At 38.7% G+C, this 23,063-nt stretch overlaps 1 protein-coding gene across 1 annotated transcript in view; it reads right to left on the bottom strand.

The window, feature by feature from the left end:
• Positions 1-22,389, bottom strand: part of LOC127570574 (receptor activity-modifying protein 3-like) — a 39,055-nt gene extending 16,666 nt beyond the window's left edge. Inside the window, exons 1-3 of the mRNA XM_052016248.1 lie at positions 22,179-22,389; positions 21,442-21,471; positions 20,350-20,527 (exon numbers count right to left, since the gene is read on the bottom strand). Coding sequence (XP_051872208.1) covers positions 20,350-20,527; positions 21,442-21,471; positions 22,179-22,230 — 260 coding nt within the window. The 5' untranslated portion in view covers positions 22,231-22,389. The remainder of the gene's footprint in view (positions 1-20,349; positions 20,528-21,441; positions 21,472-22,178) is intronic.
• Between the last annotated feature and the right edge of the window lie 674 nt (positions 22,390-23,063).

Raw genomic sequence — 23,063 nt, 5'->3', positions numbered from 1 at the left:
AGTGAAGAATGGTTGGAAAATTAACTGGTTTAGCAGTGGGATGGTGAGTACCCAGTCTATGTGCAAAATGGTTCCACTTCCCATGTTTTGGATGACTGGGCAGCTACTTAAAACTAGTATTAGTCCCTTCAGGGCAGTAATGAGAGGCATAATGCCTATTGAAGGATTGGTCGACAGAATTATTTAACGACGAACATAGTTAGTGTCAGGCCTTCCCCATGCAGAGTGCTTCAGTAGCCCTCAGCCAGAAAACCTCTCTGTGAAATCAGGAAAAGGAACGTCCTGCCAGATTGCTTTCCAGTGATTGGGTCTCCACACGGCACCTGCATTAAAACCCCTCTCACAAGTCAGCAAGCAACCACCAGCATGAAGCGAGGGGTATAAAATTGCGATGAGGATACCATGGAAGGTCAACTGGTGATGGCAGCTCTCCTCTCATTACTGCCCTGAAGTAATAATGAAGTCAGAGCACCAAGTCATGATATCATCATGGCTCAAGCAACACTGGAACTGACACAGTATGGCAGGGTGGTACAGATGGTAAATCAGCTGCCTCATCGCACCATTAACCAGGGTTCAATCCTGACCTTTGGAGTTTTCACTTTCTTCCTGTGACTGTGCATGGGCTTCCTCTGGGTGCGCTGGTTTCCAACCACATCACAAGGAAGTGAGGGTCTGGTAGATTAAGTGGCCATTGTAAGTTATCTCTAGTGTGCAGGTGAGTGGGAGAACCTGGAGAGGAGTTGATGACAATGTGGGGACTAGGTAACAGGAAAGATCAGCCGGGGGGGGGGGGGGGAATGGGGTTGCTCTATGAGCTAGTGTGGACTCAGTGGGCTGAATGTCCTCCATCCATGCCGTAATGAAACATGGAAACAGTGGAAGGTACCATAGAAGTATAGGCTGACCACATGAGTGGGAGAAGGCTGCTTAATTCCCTGTCCAAAACATCTTAAAGAAAGACAAAAGCATTGTTTACAACTGAATGCAGATTTAATCTCCAATTCTGGTGCAATAATTATAGCAAAAGAGGGAAACTTCCCAAACAAAATGCCTTCTCTTTGCAGACAAGTGATGATGCCAGATCATCACCTCCCCCTCCCCCAGGTTTTACTGAATCAGGAAAGCCAGTACGAGTAAGAATAGAATTGCAAAAGCATGTGGCCAAAGTGCTTACTTCTCCCTAGTTTTATGAAGAAGGAAGTAGCTGTTCTATTTTTAGGGGAAACATCCTGGTGCAGGATAAACTAATAGGAACGTGAGAAACTCTCCCCCCTTCAGATGTTTGTTAACAGGTCACAGAATAAAAGCAGAATCATTTTTGATGAAGATATTGTTTTTACTGAAGCAAAACTCTGCGAGCACTTTATCACTTGTTGCCTCATGCAAGTGCATATTCTTTGTTCAAACATACCTAGCTGAAATGTTAGATGGCTATTTGATTAGGAAGACTATCCTGTGCAAGCCCATTTCTGCCCTTGCCTGAAATTTACTTAGAAATTTTACAATACAAATTAGTCAGGAAAATAAATCAGAAACAGGGATCCCATCAAGATCTTAACTTTGTTTCCTTGGAATAAAGCTCAGACGTCAATAGTGCATGTCCCACTCCTGTCTGTGCTAAAATCGACTCACTCATCATAACAGATAAATGAATCTAAAAGGTTTTGAGCCAATCCACACAGCGCATTTGCCATTAGGAAATTTACGATATACTTCTAATTTCAATTTTTCTCTGTTTTTTGAAGGGTAAAATTTACCCCAAGCTACAGTTTCAGTGAAACCACCAGCCAACTATTCCATTCCAGAGCTGGATAATGTGCATTCACAGGTTTTGAATTTTGGAGGCAAAGGTCTTAGAATCACAGAAAAGCACTGCACAGAAGGAAGACACGGGCTTTTTTGACAAATAATCCAGTTAATCTCTTTCCCCCACTCTTTAGCAGTATCTCTGCAACCTTTTTGCCATCATACAAATTAAGCATAACTCATGCTCTCCCACACTTCAGCACATTTGACTTTCAGTAGAATGACCTGGTTACAACACCTGATGATTTTACCACTGAGAAACTATAAATGGAGAGTAGATTACTTCTGGTTCACAAAAAAGCAGGACAAATCCTACTTTTTAGATACATTTAAAAAACATTTGGATATGTGTATGGATAGGAAAGGTTTAGAGGGATATGGGCCCACGGAATTCAGCATGAGAGCAGAAAGGGTCGTCAATGGGTTCTTAGACTCTTGGGATTTCTGCCACACCCAAAAATGGCTCCAGACCCACAATAATGAGATTGACTCCTAATTATCCTTTACAATGACCCAGCAAGGTACTCAGTTACATCATGACTGTTATGTTGAAACAGCATAAAGGATAAAACCAGAAAGACCACCCAGTATCAATCTAGGCACTGAATTCAGACCAGGTCAAGTTGCTCCCAGCACAGTCAATTTGCAAAGTATTCTTCATAAGCATATGGGGACTAAGGTCTAAATTGAGAGAGTTACCTCACTAGCCAGTCAGGCAAGTAACCTGACCTAGTCATACTCACCACCTTACAGACTCTCCCTCCATCACAAATTGGCAGATAGGGTAAAGAAGAATCCTAAGAGATTCTGTAAGTATATTAAAAGCAAAAGGGTAACTTGGTGAAATGACAGTACCTGTCCTTGATATCAAGGCAGCATTTGATTCAGTCATACAACAACAAGTCAGGCACTTTATCCCATCAATTCCAGCCAACCCTTCAAGCTCCCATTTACACTCATCCTACACTAATCCCATTTTATTCCTTCCACAATTCCATCAGCTCCCCCCAAATTCTACCCACTCACTTACACGAGGGGCAAATTACAATGGCCAATTACTGTACTAATCCAAATGCCTTTGAGACATGGGAGCAAACTGGAGCACCTGGAGAAAACCTACACAGCCACAGGGACAATGTGCAAACTCCACACAGCCAAAACCAAAAGTCAGGATTAAACCCAGGATTCTGGAGCTCTGAGGCAGCAGCTGCACCACTGTGGCATCCCTAAGGAACCCTGGTAAAACTGGTGGCCATGTGCATCAGAGGGAAAACAAGCCAATGGTTGGAGATGATTGCAGTTATGGGAGATCTATCATCCCACCCCAGGACACGACTGCAGTAGTTTCTCAGAGCAATGCCTTAGGTGGTAGCATCTTCAGCTGGTTTATCAATGATCTTCCTATCATTATCAGGTCAGGAGTGCCAATGCTCACTGATGATTGCATGATGTTCAATTCCATTCACAACTCCTCAGGAAATGAAGCAGTCCCTGTCTGCATGCAGCAAGGCCCTGACAACCTTCAGGCATGGGCAGGTGAGTGGCAAGTAATATTCATGCCACAGACTTGCCAGACAACGACCACCTCCAACAAGCGAGAGACTAACTGTCTATTCTTGCTATTCAATGGCGTTATCATCATCGAGTGCCCTGACATCAACGTTCTGAGGATGTCACCATTCAGCAGGTACCCAATGATATAAATATAATGACTACAAGAGAAGGCATAGGAGACTGACATCCTGATACCCCAACACCTTCCCACCGGCTACAAAGCACAAGTCAGGGGACTGATGGAATCCTCTCCGCTTGCCTGGATGAGTACAATACTAAGAACTCTCAAACAGCTCGGCCCTGGATAAAACAGCTGCCTACCTTACACCTAATCTACTGCCCTAAACATTCACGTCCTTCACCATCTGCACACCTTGACTACTATGTCTATCTTCTACAAAATGCACTGGAGTTACTTGCCAAGGCTACTCCAACAGCACCTCCCAAACACCCAATCTCTACCATCAAGATGGGGAAGAGTATGCCAACTATGGGTTCCCCTCCAAGCTGTACATCATACTGAACTGCAAATTAATCATCGTTCCTTCATGACTGCTGAGTTTTAATCCTGCAATTCCCTATCCAACAGCATTGTGGGAATACCTTCATGAAAATCACTGCAGCAGTTGCAGACGATAGCTCACCATTATCACAAGGGTTGTCAGGGTCAGGCAATGAATGCTTGCTCAGATCCTGAGAAATGCACTCCATTAGTTAACATAGCATGGTCTTGATTGTCACTAGCTGTGTACTATCTAGGTTAGAACATTGTAAATCCAACATCACCACAAAGTATTTGTGCACATGTTACAAAGGGAGCTGGTGGATGTAAAGTGCCAAACAAAATTCCACCTTGTTTTTCAACTTGGAGGGGACCCCATAGGTGGCATATTCTTCTCCTTCTTCTAAAAAGCAATGATACAGGGCAAATCTGAATGGGAACAATGCAGCACTTCAATGGCAAATGGCAGAAGGTTTTTTTTTTAAAAGCACACGAACATTAATCTAAAGAATCCTGATAGTCACAGGGTACAGACTCACTTTTAAATTTCTGCAGAGGTGTGCTGTGTAGAAAACTGGAAGTTAGTGAGAAACCACAGCCTGATCAGCTGCCAAGAGCATGCTTCTTTGTAGACACAACTGCACAACTGACACAAAAGAAGTGCTGTCTGCCTCAACCCTTCAAAAGTCTAGATTCTGTATGAACTTGAAGCTTACTAATGAATTTAGCTGTCCCACCATCAGCTAAAATATTCTTAACCTGATTCTGATTTTTTTGAATAAGATATGAAATTTCTTTAAAATATGTTATCTAATGAATCATGTGACTGATTTTTGAAATACAAAAGTGATTTATTTTTCTTATCCTTAGAGCTGATACATGTTACTTGATAATGATTGCATGTTACTTGTACAAAACATTGGTTAGGCTGCACTTGAAATACTGCGTGCATTTCTGGTTGCCATTCTACAGGAAAAATCTGAATAAGATACAGAGGGTGCAGAAGAGATTCATAAGGACATTGTCTGGATTGGAGGGCTTGAGTCATAAGGAAAGATTGATAGGCTGGGACTGTTTTCCCTGGAGCAAAGCAAGTTGAGAGGTAACATGATAGAGGTATATAAAATTATGAGAGGATAGGGTAGATAGCCAGAGTCTGTTTCCCACGGTAACAGTGCCTAAAACTAGAGGGCTTAGATTTAAGGTGAGAGGGAGGAGGTTTAAAGTGGATCTGAGGGGTGAATTTTTCACATAAAGAGGTCTGGTATCTGGAATGCTGCCAGTGAAGGTGGTAGAGGCAGGAACAGCATCAACATTTGACAGGCACCTGGACAGGTACCTCAATGAGCAAGGCATAGAGGGATATGGAATTAATGCAGGTAAATGGGATTAGTATAGATAGGCATGATGGTCGGCATAGGTGTGGTTGGCCGAAGGGCATGCTTCTATGCTGCACAACTCTATGACTCGAAATATCACAGAGAAAATTGAAACATTAAACTGGAAGAAATTTTCAAATTGTTGCTAGAATGCAGAACTAACATTTTCTCTTACTTACTAAGTGCCTTGCAAGAGATTTGCCGTCATTCATTCCAGCAAAAATACAACTATAACCTAAAAGGTCATATTTCTTTCTTAATTATGCTTTTGAAAAATATAAGGTGCATTACTGGATATGAGCAAGGTATAGAGGAATCTGGAATTAATGCACGCATGTGAGATTAGTCTAGATAGGCAGGATGGCCAGCATAAACACAGTACACCGAAGGGCCTGTTTCTATGCTGAACAACTCTTTGACTCCAGATTCTATAATGTGGGAAAAATTGATGGCTATGCCCCCTATGTCTTTGCATTTAGTTTTCGGGCTGTGCAGTATCTAATTTGGAATGGATCATGTTCTTCAAGTGTGTAACGGAGAAGGATGTTCAATTTTCCATTAGGTTACCCTGGCTTTAAAAATCACAATCCCTAAAATTATCCAAGCAATTCCTAAATAAATCCCAATGGGATTAAAATCTTTCTCCCATATGTAAATATTCTGACACATAATTAGTATTCTCTTTGGCTGTCTCTTCCAACTCCGCTCAAGGTAATTTTGCTCTTTGGTCATATTGTAAACCAAGCAATATGAAACCAGATGCTTATTATAACTCTCTTCTGATTTTAATTTCAAGTGATTTTAAGATGAAACAGTAACCTCTCTGTGTGAGTGCACCACAATCTAAAAATACGGGTTGCAATGTGGTTGCAAATGTAGGCAAATCGGAACCTATATTTCATATACCTTATCCATTGTAATAAGACCCCTCAAAAGAATCCCCATTTTGAGCAGCCAAAAATAATGAAATACAGATGAATGGGACATAAATAGTGGTAGGGAAAGGGAATGGCAGAGGAGAGGGAGGAATGAGTAGAGGGGTGAGAGAAAAGGACAACCAAAATGACCAATTAAAAATACGAGCAAACTGCAGCAAACCTTAACTGCAATTTCCATTCTTTTTCAGAAACCTAATATGCAATTTCCTTCTAAAAAGCCTTCTTCGGTCATCTGAGTTCGGAATTTCTCATGTTCCTATTTTGTTTCAGTGAAAACTTTGGTATGGGCGGGGACCATTCCAGTTTAAAGAGTTGGCAGTGAATCTAACTGCAATAATTGTTCACTTTGTATGCGACTTGGACAAGCACAAACTCGTATGTAGTAAAGGTTTTTGTACAATAAATTAATATCTCCAAAATCATACACGTACACACCACCAAGGTAACACTAATGGAGCCTATCAAAACATATGTCTCATCTCTCTGGGTCTGGCTTCTCTCTCAATGGGTGCAAGCCAATGTCCAACATCAGATTTCGTCTTCTTCAGCCCTTTGTCACTTCCACCTATCATCTCCCAGCTACTTACATCATTCCCACTCCCCTCTCCCCCATCTGCCTATCTTCCCCCTCTCACCTGGATTCACCCATCACCCACCAGCTCTCGCTCTAGCCCCTTCACCCTTTTATACTGGCGCCCCTCTTTCTTTCCAGTCCTGAGGAAGAATCATGGCCTGAAACATCAACAGTCCATTTCCCTCCACAGATGCTGCCTGACCCGCTGAGGTCCTCCAGCTCCAGATTTTCAGCCTTACAGATGCTGAAGTCTCTCTTGTGACTCCAGTGTCCAATTTTTCAGTTAAGGCTTTGTTACAGGCATAATCAAAGCTTACACAAGCATACCGCCACCAATTGAATTTGAGTACATCACTATTTTTTATTTTTGCAACATGGAGCAAAATAGACCAGAAAGGAACTCAAAAAGGTCACATGTGAAACAAATGCACTTTTCATGGCGTAAGGCTATGTTTCACAAAGAAATATTTTACCAAATGAGTACTTCTGAATAAAGTTTAGTCTGGAAATATGAAAATTTCAAACTCTGTTACTGTTGTTCATTACTCAGTTCACAAAGTATCCCTACTGGTTGATACCTCTGGCAAAAAAATGAAAAGTCATGTTGAATAATTTTAGCAATCCAACTTTAATCGGAAATTCCATTCTCCCACTTAATAACTGCATTCCTACTCCAAACAAAGATGTTTTACACCCAGGACCAATTTTTTTTGGATCTTTTATAGATATGTGCCCAAAACAATGGTATTAATTACCAATGTTCACACAAATATGTAACACAATACCAGAAATGATTAGCAGGTCCATCAATCCTTTCTAGTCCCAACACGGTAACTTCCACAAATATCACTCCTAGTCCCTACACAGTTATTTATTCCACTGGAAACTGTTAAACAGAATAAAACTGGAACTAATTAAGAAAAATCTTCTGAGAAACACATCTCCAGCCCACTGAACACAAGTTTATATCAGAACAATGACAACTGTACTGATGCGTAAATCAAAGATTCTTGTCCATAGTTATTCCTAACCTGCTGAGACTCCAGTTCAGAAAACCACTTTACATACAAACAAAAAGTTCCAAGTTATAATCTTGCACAAATCGGCTGAAACTAGATTGTATATTTTTCCCCTTGGAGGTCCCCAATCCTGATAGGTGCATTGAGATTACACTAACCACTGAATTCCAACCATGTGAAAGTCAGTGGGATCAGAGGAAGAATTTCCAAGAGTCGTTTTCCATGGTGTGGGACCACATCTGCTATGATCTCTTATCTGAGATCTGCTGGATCTGTTAGGTTAAATCCTAAATTACCCTACTACATGCTCTTTCAAAGATAGCTCTTTTAAAAATTAAAGTAAAATTCCAAATGTTACAATTCTTTCTCAGCATCCTACACCACCTTAACCCTCACATTTTCATCATAATCATTCTTCAGAAGTCAGGCCCTAGCATTACCTAAACTCACAATAAATCCAATATCAGACGGTTTCAGCTTTTATATGTCTGATACTATGCCAAATCCTGTCTAAACTGCTGAAGAGTGTGATCTCACATTGATGGTTTTGTAAGGTTAAGCAGAGTATTCATCCCAAAACAATTATCCTTAAATCACTAGCTTATAGCAAGACCTCAACAAATCTGGACCCCATATGATTTTCTGGCCTTACCAACAGACTTCCATCCTAACTTCTCAGAGTTCACCAAACAAACAAATTTTAAGGGTATTGAATGTAATTGTTATGTCAATGCCAGTACTTAATACCAAAGAAAAGCTAAGTCTCATTTTGATTATTATTGAGTAATTATGTAGCCTTATTTCCCAAATGTACTCCCAGATTTATAACCTACCCCCTCAGAAACAAGTATCAAGTATGTTTATCAAAATTAACTTTGTCCCTTAAGATAATAAATCATTTCTAAGTTGGCAAGAATTCTGATGAACTCACAGTTTTTAGTTCAATATTAGAGACGTTTGTTCAATGTTCAGAATTGCATAAAATGCATCTTAAAAATAATAATCAGCATAATAGTATTTTACCACATATACATCCAGCTATTATATCATCAAATAGTTCTTCTATGTTATTACTATAATAAATGTACATTATATAACTAATCATTACACCAACTAATACAGGTGTTATATTTATATTTTAAAACATTAAAGGCCATAATATTTCAGTGGAGGTTAACATTTTCAGAGTATAAGTTCATGCTCTATGGTACATGCTAAATGCCTGTTATAAAGTGTGACTATGGAAGTGCCATTCTGAAATTCAGCGCTATCAAAGTCAATAGAAACAAAATTTAAGATGCAGAGTTCGACATAACAGAGGATTAAATTATGCTCCATTTTTGTACTCCAGGCAGAGATTTTTCAATTTGTACAAACATTACATAAAGATCATTTGCAATGGTAAATAGAAAGCATAAATGAACATCAGGATAGTTATGGATCAACAACTAAAACAGCAATCATTACACATACAAGTGAATGCTCAGGAGACATCAAGCGCTGAATTTCAGTTAAGTATAAATAAAAAAAACCTGAACAACATCTGCAATTCAAAAGCACTCTTAAATTCAAATAAATTCAAAGCTGAATCATTGTTTCATCATTCCAGGGAGATGTGAATATAAAAAGGCAGAAGATTAGCACATTCATCTCTGGTTGGTGGTGTTAAACGTGCTATGTAGCCATGTCAGCACATTGTGCTCTGCCTTCAAAATTGATGCCATTGAAAAGTCAATCAAATAAATTTTGGAATTACAGTACAATATGCTGACGTGGCAATACAGCACATTTAGTGCTATTAACCAGAGGCAAATTCCCAGGCAACAATTCTTATGTCTTGAAGTAGTCTACTTATATTGGTTATAAGCAAGCAGCAACAAAGGACCAAGAGCATGAGGCAATATATCAAACAAATCTAGTTGACAGGATTAAGATAAGATGTCCACAAAATTTTTAATATAATCAACAATGCAGTTGATAGATTGCCTGTACAGAGAATAAGTACTCTTGAAATGGCAATAGTGCAAGTATTCATCTGAGACTGTGGCCCAAGAACACTGTTGCAGAACAATAGTAGGGGTTGTTGTGGTCTTAAGCCATAGTGACTTATCATGACTGTTGTTGACATTGTACCATTTACCTTAGATAAGATGCAGAGACTGGTTCTAATCAGGTTTAAAGAACTGCATGTCTGCCCTCATTATTATGTTACTATACAAATAAGCAAGAAGGAAATATTGTACAACCACAACAAAAGTAAAAATTAAGGTACTTGAATGAATGATATTTGGAACTAAAGGAGTATAACAGTAAATGATATATTAAATATTACATGTTATATTTTATTCACACCTACTAGCTGAAGGACAAATAAAGAGAATGAAAACTTCTGCATATTCTTTTAAATCCCCTACAAAAGTAAAATTCCAGAAAGTGAGCTCTTGAAAATGATTCTACAGGTTCCTAGAGCACCTAATTAGAGATATTTAACTGATTTGCTAATTGACTTCTAATCTACGGTAAAAAAACATTGTTTTCTTGGCCGCAACTTTAAGGACAATAGGAATGCAGGATAGATGGACTCTCCAGCTCTTGGAATTCTCTGCAGACCAGAAGTTGCTAGAACTGAGCATCTCACACTGAGCACAATCAACTAATTTTTTTTTAACCTTACCTCTCAGGTCATATTACTTGTGAGCAGAAAGTTGCCACAAAAGCCAAGTAGTAATAGCATGGAGCCTTCAACAGGGCATCATGACAGCTTGGTGGAATGGTCCGCCAAAGAGAGCTATGATACAGATAGATGAAAGCAGATGGTGTCAACTCAGTTAAGGGGTGGAACTGAAAAGTGAGTGACCTGCAATGTTTAAAATGGCCTTGCCCTAGTTCATCAGCATCCCCGCTCCCCAATTTTGACTAACAGATCATGCCTTTGTCATATAACTTTGTCTAGTTTTGAAGAATGTTAATAATATCAACAAGACCCTTTTAGAATTATTGTCGCAGATAAAGCCTATGACTACACTTGGTGAGGTCATACCTGGACTATCAGGTGCAGTTTTGTTCCCTTTACCTCAGAAAGGATATATTTGTCATAGAGGGTGGTTAACAAAGGTTTACCAGTCCAATTCCTGGGATGGTGGTACTGCCATATGAGCAGAACTGAAGTGTGTATTCACGAGAGCTTAGAGGGATCAGAGGGGATATAATTGAAACTTACAGAATTCTGACATAGCCAGATCGGCTTTGTGGGGAGGATGCTTCCTCTAGCTGGGGGGTCCAGTACAAGAAGTCACATGATTTAGGACTTAGATGAGGGGAAATTTCGTCACTCAGAAGGTGAGGAACCTGCGGAATGTGCTACCATAGGGGGCTGAGGACGCTAAGGCACTGATCATGTTTAAGAAATTAGATACATTTCCAGATGCAAAACCTACCAAGGGATATGGGGAAAGAGCAGAAATATGGTATTGGGATCAATGATAAGCCATGATCGGATTGAACAGTGGAGCAGACTGCAAGTGCCGAATCCAGCTCCTATTTTCTGTACTCCTTATTGAAGAGTTGTGCCTTCTGACAACTTTATAAAAAAGGCATCCTTGATTTGTAGACTCTCTGCAGGGAGGGAAGCAATAAATTATCCTAATCAACTTCTGGCCATGTTGTATGACCAACCATGCCTGTTCCTTGTGTTCCTTTCCCAAATCATCCATCATCAGTAGAAACTGTGATAGACTATGAGAAAAGGTTTTTTTCAAAAGTCAAAAGAGTTCCTCAAGTGCAGCTGTTAGCAGTGTTTGAGCAGCCTTAAAGAAAATAAATTTCAGAATCTCATTCTGAAGAGACAATTAGTTTTCAGAGATTTTTGCAGGCACAGCTGTGCCCTTGGATCCTAGACCCTCCTACTAATGGAAACATCCTCCCTACATCCAGTCTATCCGGGCCTTTCAATATCTGGTAGGTTTCAATGAGATTCCCCCCTCATCCTTCTGAACTCCATTGAGTACAGTCTCAGAGACATCAAACGCTCCTCATACATCAAGCCTTTCAATCCTCGGATCATTCCTGTGAACCTCCTCTGGACCCCCTCCAAAGCCAGCACATCTTTCCTTCGATACGGGGCCCAAGATTGTTCACAATACATGCTTTGGGGATGGAGAAGGAAATTGAACACCCAGGTGAAACCCATGCAGTCGCACAGAGAACATGCAAATTTCACGTAGTACCAGAGATCTGGAATGAACTCTGGTCATAAGCTGTGAGGCAGCAGTAGTACTAGTTGTGCCACTGTGCCACCCCTGAATGCTCTCTGTGCAGCTCCAGTACTGTGAGAATTGTCAAATTGCGCCATCACAAGATGAACAGTCCTAAAAAGATAATTCTTTTGATTACAGACAACAAACAGAAAATGCTTAATATTAAAACATTGAACTTAATTTGAGAAAGCAGAGTGATAATGAAAAATAAACTGTAATCAGAATTATTCATACAGTTAGATATTAGGAAGTATTGAAGAATACAATAGATTTGCTCTACTTAAGGAGAAGACAACTAAAGCAAGCCAGCACCAGCTTTCCACATCCTAAGTTCCTTACTTTTAAAAAGGATCATTAAATTTCAAATGCAACAAGGCCAATAAAGTTCAAAATATCTGAAAGCAAACTGTTGCAAATGCCAGGAGCTTAAAAATGGTGCACTGGCAATACTCAGTGGCTCAACCAGAGTCTGTGGAGAGAAAAACAGAATAAACTTTTCAGATTGATGATAAGTCTGTTTCTCTCTTCACAAATGCTGCTTGACCAGCTGAGTATTTCCAGAAATACTAGCCAAAAATTAACTCTTCCACCTAGTTGAGGGGCCATGTTAATAGCAGTAGTCACATTTAAAAGATTAAGAGGCAGAGGAAAGCACAAATTACTTTGATTCTTTCTAAATGGGGTTCTTTTAAAGAAATGTTGAAATTTGAAAACAAAAAATGCGTCTGATTATCAGCTATGCTTGCAGCGAATTATGTAAACATTTTAAATTGCTTAAATCTGTAACTTGGAGATAGAACTATTACGGAAACCAAGCGCTAAATTTAATATAGCGCCATGCTCTCAAATTAAATCTATTGGAATGCTATTTGCTGGAGTATAAAACTTCATGTTCTGAGTTTGAAATCAGGCTCAGTTTTACTAGATTGAGAAAAAAATAGAAATTCATCTGCATTAATGTCAAAGTGGCTAGCAAATCTTTTTCCTTAACTTTAATGATTATGGTTCCAAAAAAAATGAAATCCATTAGACTAAACTTAAGACTGAATGTTAACCTCCATTTTATGGCTTATTGGAATGATTAGAATGGAGGTTTAAATTTTCAGAGGATTTCCTTTTCTTTTGAGGATATTGTGCTTCAGTTAAAATATGATTTCCAATGCCTCTACATCTTGTCAATATTTATCCAATACATGCTTAAACAGTTTCTAAAAAAACTGGTACAGCATTGGATTTTTTTCCTGAGTATGCATATAGCTTGATGAAATTTTATCCACCTACAGACATTTACTAGTAATCAGCATTTATGTGGAATGAAAAGTGCTGAAAATATCAGATGAGCAAGAAAATCATTGATCCAAAATGTAACAAGGGCAGACAGTATTAAGGAGCTTCAATCTAGCTCTGCCTATGACGTAATGAATTATGGTGAGTGCTAAAATTAAACCTCCTTATAATATTCTCAGGTTATTGACATAATGGCAAAATCCTTCAGAAGTGATATTGTAAAGAGTCACATCGTTTTCTTTGATGGATAGAATTTAATTACCTTAGCAAGTGTAGAGGTGGGTATAAAACATGGCATTTTTAAGGAATAATGGGATGTTCAACCAGAATCCTGACCAACTTTTATCCTTGACCCAACACCACCAAAAATATATTATCTTGTCATTTACCTCATTGGGTCAAATCAAACTGACTGACAGCCAGGGACAGTTATCAGCCTTTCACAGTTAATCTTGTCTCAGATGTCTATACAAGCTTGTACAAAATGCACATGCCCAAAATGACCTGGAAGGCAGATAGCCACACACCTAATCTTCTGCTCTGCCATTGGACTCAATGGTGACATGACAGAGAGAGGAGCCAGATGCACTTTGCATCTGACCCCTCAGTTTTATAATAAAATTGGTTAGTGCACAAATGGAATAGGGTCATAGACTCTTTATAACTATTTTAAATGTTTTCAAATATTTGTCAGCATTTATAGTGTTTATGATTAAATATTTTATTTTGTTTTATTCTTTAATTTTATGATGAGTTTTTAAATGTCTCTATATATTAAACCCTCTGGAGATACATCACCTGAGGCCAAATTGTTGCCAAGAGTTCCATGTGCCTTATGGAATATCTCATGGGAGTGGAAGGTCAGACTGCTTTGCCTCCACAAGCAACGTATCAAGACACAGTGAGTCCAGGCACCAGGCTGGGTCTAGTATGATCCAGTCTATTCCTATTTGTTGAACCCCATTATAAAGTAATACTGAAAGGAATGGTGAGGCCAATTAGCTGACCGAGCAAATCAATATTTTAAAATTACAAAAGAAAGAGATAAAATTAATGTTAGAGGAGCAAAAGGTATCAATCTTGGTTAGGAAAATAAATTAAAAGGAGAGGTGTTAAATAAGTTAGCTTACAAGTTATCTTGAACAGATGAATATGTCCAATTTGTTGAGGGGAGCAAGGGATAGAGGAGTAGGGGAGCTAAAGAAAACTCTAGCAATCTTCCTTGCATGTTGATTTACTTACAAACAAGTAGGGGGTTATAAATGTTATATCCTATTGAAAAAAGGAAGAGGAATAAACCCAGTCGGATGAGTCTAACATCAGTGGTGGTAAAACTACTAGAGAGCGTTGTCAAGGACAAAATAATTCTTACTCAGGGAACCATAGATTAATAAGAGACAACTAGACTGATTTGTAAAAGTCTATGCCTAATTAAGCTGATTAGAATATTTCAGTGAATAAAAGAGATTTATTCTTTATTCACTGAAATAGTAGATACTGCTATGGGTATTTTATATGGACTTTTACAAAGCAATTGATAAAGCACACGTAACAGATTTAATGATAAATTAGAAGCGTGTGCTAATAAAGAAACACTGGCAATTTGCCTATGCCATTGGCTAAAGAATAGGAGACAGGGCAATGAATGGCTTTTCTCTCTGGTGAGAAGTATGCAGTGGAATTGCCAGGAATCAGTATTAGACCATTTATTTCTCTCATCATATATAAGTGGTCTGCAATTTGAAGAAAGGAGTACAATTTTTGAAGTTGGGTAGGTGAAATTAAACTTGGCTACGTACAGGGCTGAAGATAACTTCAATTTCTTATAGTGCAGTTGCATGGCTAAAATTGCCCATTTAACCCATTGGTTTGCTTTGGCCACTTTCTGTATCAGTCTGTAGCAGCTTACATTCAGCACCAGCTACACAGAAAGAAGCAGGTCAGATAATAGCAGTCTTCAGGAGGATACACCAGAATGACAACATGGGCATATTTATAACAGAAGCATTTTAATGCAAGTAAGTGTGAACTGATGCAGTTTAGGAAGAAAATGGAAAGAATCTGAAGACAACGCTCTTGAAGATATAAAAGCACTAGGGCAAAGTACTCAAATAATTTTGAAGCTGGCACTGCAAGTTGATAAAATAGTTATCAAAGTTAATGGGATACTTGACTTTGTAAATGGAGGTCCAGAATAACAGGAAACCTTTGTAAATCACTGATTAGGCATCAGTTAGAGTACTATGTGAGTTAGGGTTACCTTTGTTTTTTTAATAACATTTAAAAATTCTGCAGTTTTGGATTTTCTCTACAGATAGTTGCATGACTTCTGTTAGTTTCTCTCAGACTAAAGAAGTTAACATCATAATTCAGCAATCCTTGTTTCTAGTGCTGCAGCAGAGCACAATCGTGGTCTCCTGTACTGTTTTACTTTTAATCAATCTAAAATACCAAAATTGATCTACAGTAATCCAACAAGTGAAAACATATTTAAATGAATAAGAAATGTATAACTTTCTGTGTAACACAATATGAGAGGCATATTAACCATCCATAATTCAAAGGTTCTATTTATTTTACTGCTTGAACCTGACCATATTGCTATCCTTAAAAAGGATTGGCAAAGCAATTGTATCCAACTTCCTACTTTTGTTACAGTATCTGAACACTTTCTTGGCACAGGATACATTGCATTTGAATTGGGAACATTCATTTTGGGGGAAATCTAATGCAAGGAGTCAGTTTTTAAATAGACTGCCTATTAATAGTCAAAATTTAAAAAAAAATTAACATCAGTGAAAGCAAAATGTTAGTTTGACAATATTACTGCACAGAATACTGCCCAACCGAGAGTTCACTTCCGAATATTAATAATTTAGAATCTGATGTTGAGAACTTGATAGTTATGAGAAATTTATGAACCACTGAAAGGAAGGAAATTCACCAGCTATGTGCTATTATGCATGTTTACAAGACATCAGCACAAGGTATTAAAATTAGATTTTATTTTCAACCCAATGCTACTAATGATACAGCTATTGTTAAATGGCATATCAACTTGTAATTTCCTTCTCTTCATTGACAAAACAGACAGTTACAGCCCTGCTTAGGGTTGCAAATATACATCACTAAATAGGATACTCCTTTGAGAATACAAATACTAATCTTCTATTTATCACAGAAGCAATGCACATCTGTACAGATGAGGACTGAATAGAATTCCAATCTGCTGATTCCCATGAAAATATGTGGGGACTGCTCTAAGACAAATCACTACTCTTGCCCTAAGTGAAATAAAAATTCATGGTCACAGGGAAAGAGAAGTCACAGGAAAACAGAGATTACTGTCCTCTCTAACTGAACAAACAGCCAAGGTGGGAGAAATTCCTTCTTATAATACTAGTTGCCCAGGCAGAAGATGGAGGTATCATAATTAATTTAAGGACAGTGCATCATGTATCTCAAGGACCCCAGTCATATTTCATACACAGCATTGGATCAGGGCAATAGGTGTCTATGGGCCCATCTGAGACATCCCCAAATAGTCATTCATCATCCCCACTTTCTTCTTTGAATCCCATTCCAAAATCTCTCAATCACCCCAACCCTTCCCACCCAAACCATAATCCCAGTCCCTGTGCAATGCTATATTTCACAATGGACTCAACCATTACTTTGGATAAAAGTGTAGCTTAATGCTACTTCTGCAACATGCATAAATGCCTTATGTTATAGCACAAGACGAAGATGAATGTTCATAAATTCACCATATAATCTGAAAATGTTTTCAATAAATCTGTTAATTTATGGGACAACACTACAAAATTGATCACAAAGAGCTATTCCTGAGGATGAACCACAATCTGATCAAAAACAGTGCCATAAGCAGTAGAATCTAATATATGAATTCTGTTGTACCATGTCCTACTTAACATAACTGAATTTTGGAATTTACCGCAATCCAAGAGAAAAAGCAACCTTGTTTCTTTTTTCAGTAACCCAAAACAATATTCTAACCTGTATATCCATCAACTTCAAAAGCATTGTAACTGAAACCCAATACAATGACTAGCTTCATTAATTTTAGTATCTGTATTTAGATGATTTCGTAGAAAAAAAATGCAATCAATTGCAACATAACAGTGGGTAGAAAATAAGCAACACCCAAGAAATGCTGTAAAGAGAAAAATATTCATTGAAAATATGCCAGAATCGGCTGCCTATATTTTTTGTGTGAGTGGCAGTGCAAAAATAAAATTGTTAAAGATGGATAAAAATGGAAGCATTTCTCCTGAGATGTTAATAAGAGAAAAAAATTCAAGTAATATGTACTATTGTATTGTCTGCAATATTTTTGAACAAGAGGCTTTAATCAAACGCTATCTGCCCAGGCTGACATAGGTTCATGACAATCCATGAATTTCCTGATTCAATCATAAAAGATATTAACGATTATTATTTTCCTCATGAATATCATGAAATAGAATAATAATGGGAGCTATAAAAGGCCTAAGTAGATCACAACATTTTTTAAAACTCTGATAGTTGCTCAATGAGCAACAATCAGTCTCGCCCAAGTCACTGATGGGCAAACCTTAAACTGTCAAAGATATGAATCATTCATGTACTGTTCCTTAATTTACACAACGTTATAAAATTGCCTTCAATAAATTATGTCCAATTATTTATCTCCAAGAGTGTTAACCAATCAGTTCCCAAAAGTCATTCTACAAACCACTAATGGATCAAATAAAGAATTTAAGAACAAATTCTTCACACAGAAAGTGGTTGGAATGCAAGACACTGCTACATGAAGTAGTTGCATACACTTCTTCTTAGCTAATCCCTTGGGATCAAGAATGACGTATTACCTTTCCACTTTGTGGGCTCTACAGTGGACAATGAGTTAATGTAGAAACCGCAGACTATTCCACAGATGGGGCAGCAGACAGCTGATGGGGCGTGCAGGTGGGTATTTCATAAGGTGTTGCACTCCTTCAGCCACTTACATAGCCTTCTGTTTGCTGTGAGAACCTTTGGTTCCCAATATCATCTTGAATGTTCCTTTTCCATTTGGAGTGGTCAAGGGCCAGATATTCACAGGTGTCAGAGGAGACGTTGCATTTTGTCAAGAGCCTTTGAGCTCATCTGGAAACCTTTTCCTCCAATCCCAAGTACTCTCTTCCTACAATAGAGCTCAGAATACAGTGTCCGTTCTGGGAACTTGGTTTTGGGCATGAGAACGACATGAGCAATCCAGCATAGCCACTCAGTGTAACTAGTGCTACAGTTCTGGGATGTTAGCCTGGGAGAGGACACTGACATTGGTTTACTCATCCTTCCAGTGAATTTAGAGGACAGCACTAGTGCTATTTTTTTCAGTGCCTTGACGTGCCTACTGTAGGTAACCCAGGGTTCTATATAAATACTGCATTATCAGGAAGGAAGAATTGTCCATTTCCATGCAGCAGGTTTTATAAAAATTCTATGTAAAACCATTCTAGTTAACCAATTAAATTCCAGGGCCAGATGCAAACAAAACCTCTTACTCAGGAAACAAACAAACTTCACAAGCATCTGTGTAATTTCAATTTCATCAAGTTTCTAACTGAGCAAAGCACATCCTACTTAAATATTTGCTGAGGTCTACGGTTCTAAAAAGCTTCTTACCTACCCCACATACCCTAAATCCAATACAGGTAGACAAAAATAAATGAATAATAAATTCAGCAATTTAGAATAAGGGAACTGTGACTACCACCTCTTCCATCTCCAGTGCTCTTTGAGAAACAGCAATGCATTCCATTGGATCTTTTAATGTTAGATATATAGAGATATAGAGAGGTAAAGGCACAGAAACAGGCCATTCGGTCCATCAAATCTGCACCAACTACCCATCCCGAACGTCTCTCACACTTCTTGATCCTAACCTGACAAGGACATTCGTTATATTCAGAAAAAAAGAAAACAATTACCTACATTTATATAACATCTTGCAAGATTTCTGGATATCTCAATGAAATAGTTTTGATCGGTGGTCACTACTGTAATATAGGAAATTCAATATAAAGTGTACCTGAATGTAAAAAAAATTACAAGTCCAAGAACCAAGATTTCTGCATGGACTTGAGCACATCCTGAATAAGAGATAAACTTTCATTCCAAATGACAGAGCTTAAACATTGCAAAATGCACAAAACCTCTGATACTTCTTACAGATATTAAGAAGCAGGTTACAGAACAGCTTGTCATGTTTTACACTTGTCCGTTTTACACTTCTCCCTCCAGCATATATTTTCTGGATGCCCGAATCTGCTCTAATGTGCACCATCAAGGCACAGGATCATATGGGGATAGGACATATCCTCTCAATGGAGAGGCAATAAATGCAGGGAAAGTAGGTGTCATTGGTGTACAAAGTGAATGCATATTTTGAATGCAAGACCTAAACGTGATAGAATTTATATTCCTTTAACTGCAAATTATAATGTATTTTGCAGATTCAAGTTGCAAAAGTAATTAGCAATAAAGTCCAACATCCTGGTTGTTAATTTGGATCAGATCCATTAAGAATTGCTCTACTGGAAAAGCTTATAATTGCATCTTTTGTGGATTACCGTATTCCATTAATTATTTCTGAGTTCAACACTTTCATTTTTCCATGATCTTTCAGTTATTATTTCCTGACTTCATACAAATTAATTATAAACTGATAGCAACCTCCTACAAAGTAAATGAAGACACTCAATCCTTTTTATAAACTAGTACAATACAGGTTTCTGAAATCTCTCGTTATGTAGGCGAGGCTCTGAAAAACTAATTTATGTGCTTGAATTTAATTCTTCCAGAAAAATGACGCACATTTAATTATATCAAAAGATCTGTAGATTGATTAACAGCTTTTAACTGACTGAAAAAAAATTACATCAAACATCAAAAAACAATGTACATGCAACAATTATTCTTAATTTGTGCATCTGGTTTTACAAGTTTGAAATGGCAAATCAGAAAGGTATTTAAAAAGATCCTACCCAGCAATGAGTGTGAAGTTGCACCAGTCGCTGGAATTCATTTCATTAAGTTGGTTTTCAAACAGATATCCACACCAGTATACTTTTTCAAGCATAGCTGTTGCATTACAGATCCTTACAATTTTTTCATCTGATTGGTTTGATTGTAATTGATTATGCATGTTTGCAAGATCCTTGGCTGAAAACAAACAAGAAAATGTATTTGATTAAAGCATTTAAAACGTTTAAACTAACCTTTTTTTTCCAAGAAGTAAAATAGTTTTGATAACAAGACCTTACAGGTTTCAAATTAAAATTATGACTAATTATGTTATCTTTCCTGCAATTTGCAACCCATACTCAAACCAATTCCAACCCAACTTGCTGCTCAAGCCAATGATCCTCATTTTAGGTTATTTTTGTAATAAATTTCGATCAGAATATATAATGGCCATTTACAGTATTTCAGCAGGAAAAATTGGATACCCAGACTTGGGTTCAGCATACACTTGTTGCATCATTAATAAAAGTATTGGTACTGTGGAAATATTCAATTGATGGGAACAGAACTTCAAAGAAAAAGAGGGGTTCTGTAATAATTTTCAAACACTTAGCTCTTCTTTACATTGTGCCCATTAGGATAATCACCAATACTAATCACAGTTAATATATTTAATTTTAGTGAAGTGAGGACATTTACATTATTAAATGTCCATCAGAAATCTTGCTGTTTAATTTTGCACACAAAACAACTTTTGCCTCTTGACAGGAGTCTACATTCAAATGCATAGGTGAAGGAATCCCAGATGTAAATTGCTGCATCCTAAATTTTAGTTATTAACCAAATACTGGAAATGATGAATTTTGAAACTGACAATTTTTAATTCCAGCCCTTTCTGTTGCAGGAGTCAGTCATGTGAACATTTTGCAAGCTGTTACAAATATCGATGTTATATACAGAAGTAGCTGTAACATATTTTATGTAACAGCAAGTTACACACAATATTCAGGAATGAATCAAACAGGACAAAAACGAGCATTTGCAAAGCTAAAAAGGCGAGAACGCACATTAAGTGAAGTAGGTCAATGTCAACTTGTTGCGTTTCCTCTTACCTGCAAGGCCAGGTGTCAACAAACTATTACCTGCAAAACATACAAGAAAAACATTAGAAGATGAGACGAAGATACTACTTTACTGGAGTGTTTCGTTATTAAAACGAAACAAAAACGGAATACGAACGATGTTATACTTTGTGCCAATGTAAACATGACTATATTGTTGGTGGGGTCTCTTGTTCGGACAACACTGTATGTGTGTGACCCTCGTTCATTCCTCAGCGGGTCCCATCGCGTTCCCCGCCGTCACCGTCGCAATTCTGGGACACTCTCCGCCCGGAGACGAGGGCTGTTCACACTTAAGTACAATGAAACCAAGACGGGGAAGTCACAAAATAATATGATCGAATGGATGTATTTTTTAAAAAGTAGACGAAGAAAGAATAAGTGATTGTTTTTCTCTCAAAGAACGTGTGCACATTGGAAGAGGGACAAATGAAACTTATTTAATGAAGTGAGAGGAAAGGGCAAATAAAAAGAGATTGACCAGAATTGCAAAATATAAAGGTGGGATGGGGTTAAACAGCCGACAACATGTTGGGCCTCTCTCCAATACGGTGTTGTCTTGCTGTGGGACAACACAGGTATTGCAGTGAGTCGGTGGGAGCCTGAGAGGGGGAGAGGCAAGGGTTAAGTGCGCCGGTGCCCGCTTCTCAGTCAGCTGGCAACCTCGGGGTTGGTGCACGGTGTTTCTTTCTATGTTAAAGAGGGGGCAGAAGAGGTCTCCGCCTTACCCAAAACGGCGAAAGCCAGGAGCTGCACAAGAAGCACGGCATCTCTGTCCATCACGATGAGCCGGCTGCATTGAGCAGGGGGCAGGTCTGGTTTTCCTTCAGCACGTTCTCTCTCGCTCGGTCCACCTCACAGTCCCAGGCGGGTTGCCTGCGCTCTGGCAAGTTTGGCCCGAGTTCCAACACCAGCGTCTCCGCTCGCTGCCGGGGTGCAGCGAATTCCCCAACACACGGGCTCTGCGCTGCGAGTTTTTATTTGAATATAAAACCAAATCACACCGCGGCGGTGCCTTTTTTTTTGCGCTCGATGTCTGAGCTTCCTCTCCCCCCCACCCCCCCGCGTTTCTCGCTTCTCCAATCGATCTGCCTGGCGCAGGATCACATGGCCATTGTCAAAATAAAGCGAGCCATCCAGCCAGCGCTCTGCACCCCAGTTCATCACCGGGACGAGGATCGGATTTTATCCCAGGCGTTGCTGCTTCAGCAGTTTCCATCAGCTCAGCCGACACTTGGCTACCCGGCGTTAGGACAGTAGAAATTATTTCCACATTAATTGTTCACTTACTGCGAGGAGAAGCGGCTGAGCTGGCAAAACGTCGACTCTCAAGTCGCACTTATCTCAGTCACGATACAATCCCGATCCCGTTGCATCTACATTCTAGTTACAACCCGGGTCCCTTTGCATTTACAGTCCAGTTTACAACCCTGGTCCCTTTGCATTTACAGTCTAGTTACAACCTCAGGTCCCTTTGCATTTACAGTCCAGTTACAACCCCGGGTCCCTTTGCATTTCCAGTCCAGTTACAATCCCGGGTCCCTTTGCATTTACAGTCCAGTTACAACCCGGCTCCCTTTGCATTTACAGTTTTGTTACAATCCCGGGTGCTT

This window comes from Pristis pectinata, chromosome 5 (genome assembly GCF_009764475.1).
Source record: "Pristis pectinata isolate sPriPec2 chromosome 5, sPriPec2.1.pri, whole genome shotgun sequence".
NCBI classification, from domain to species: Eukaryota; Metazoa; Chordata; class Chondrichthyes; order Rhinopristiformes; family Pristidae; genus Pristis; species Pristis pectinata.
This window is presented reverse-complemented; position numbering and strand designations above follow the sequence as displayed.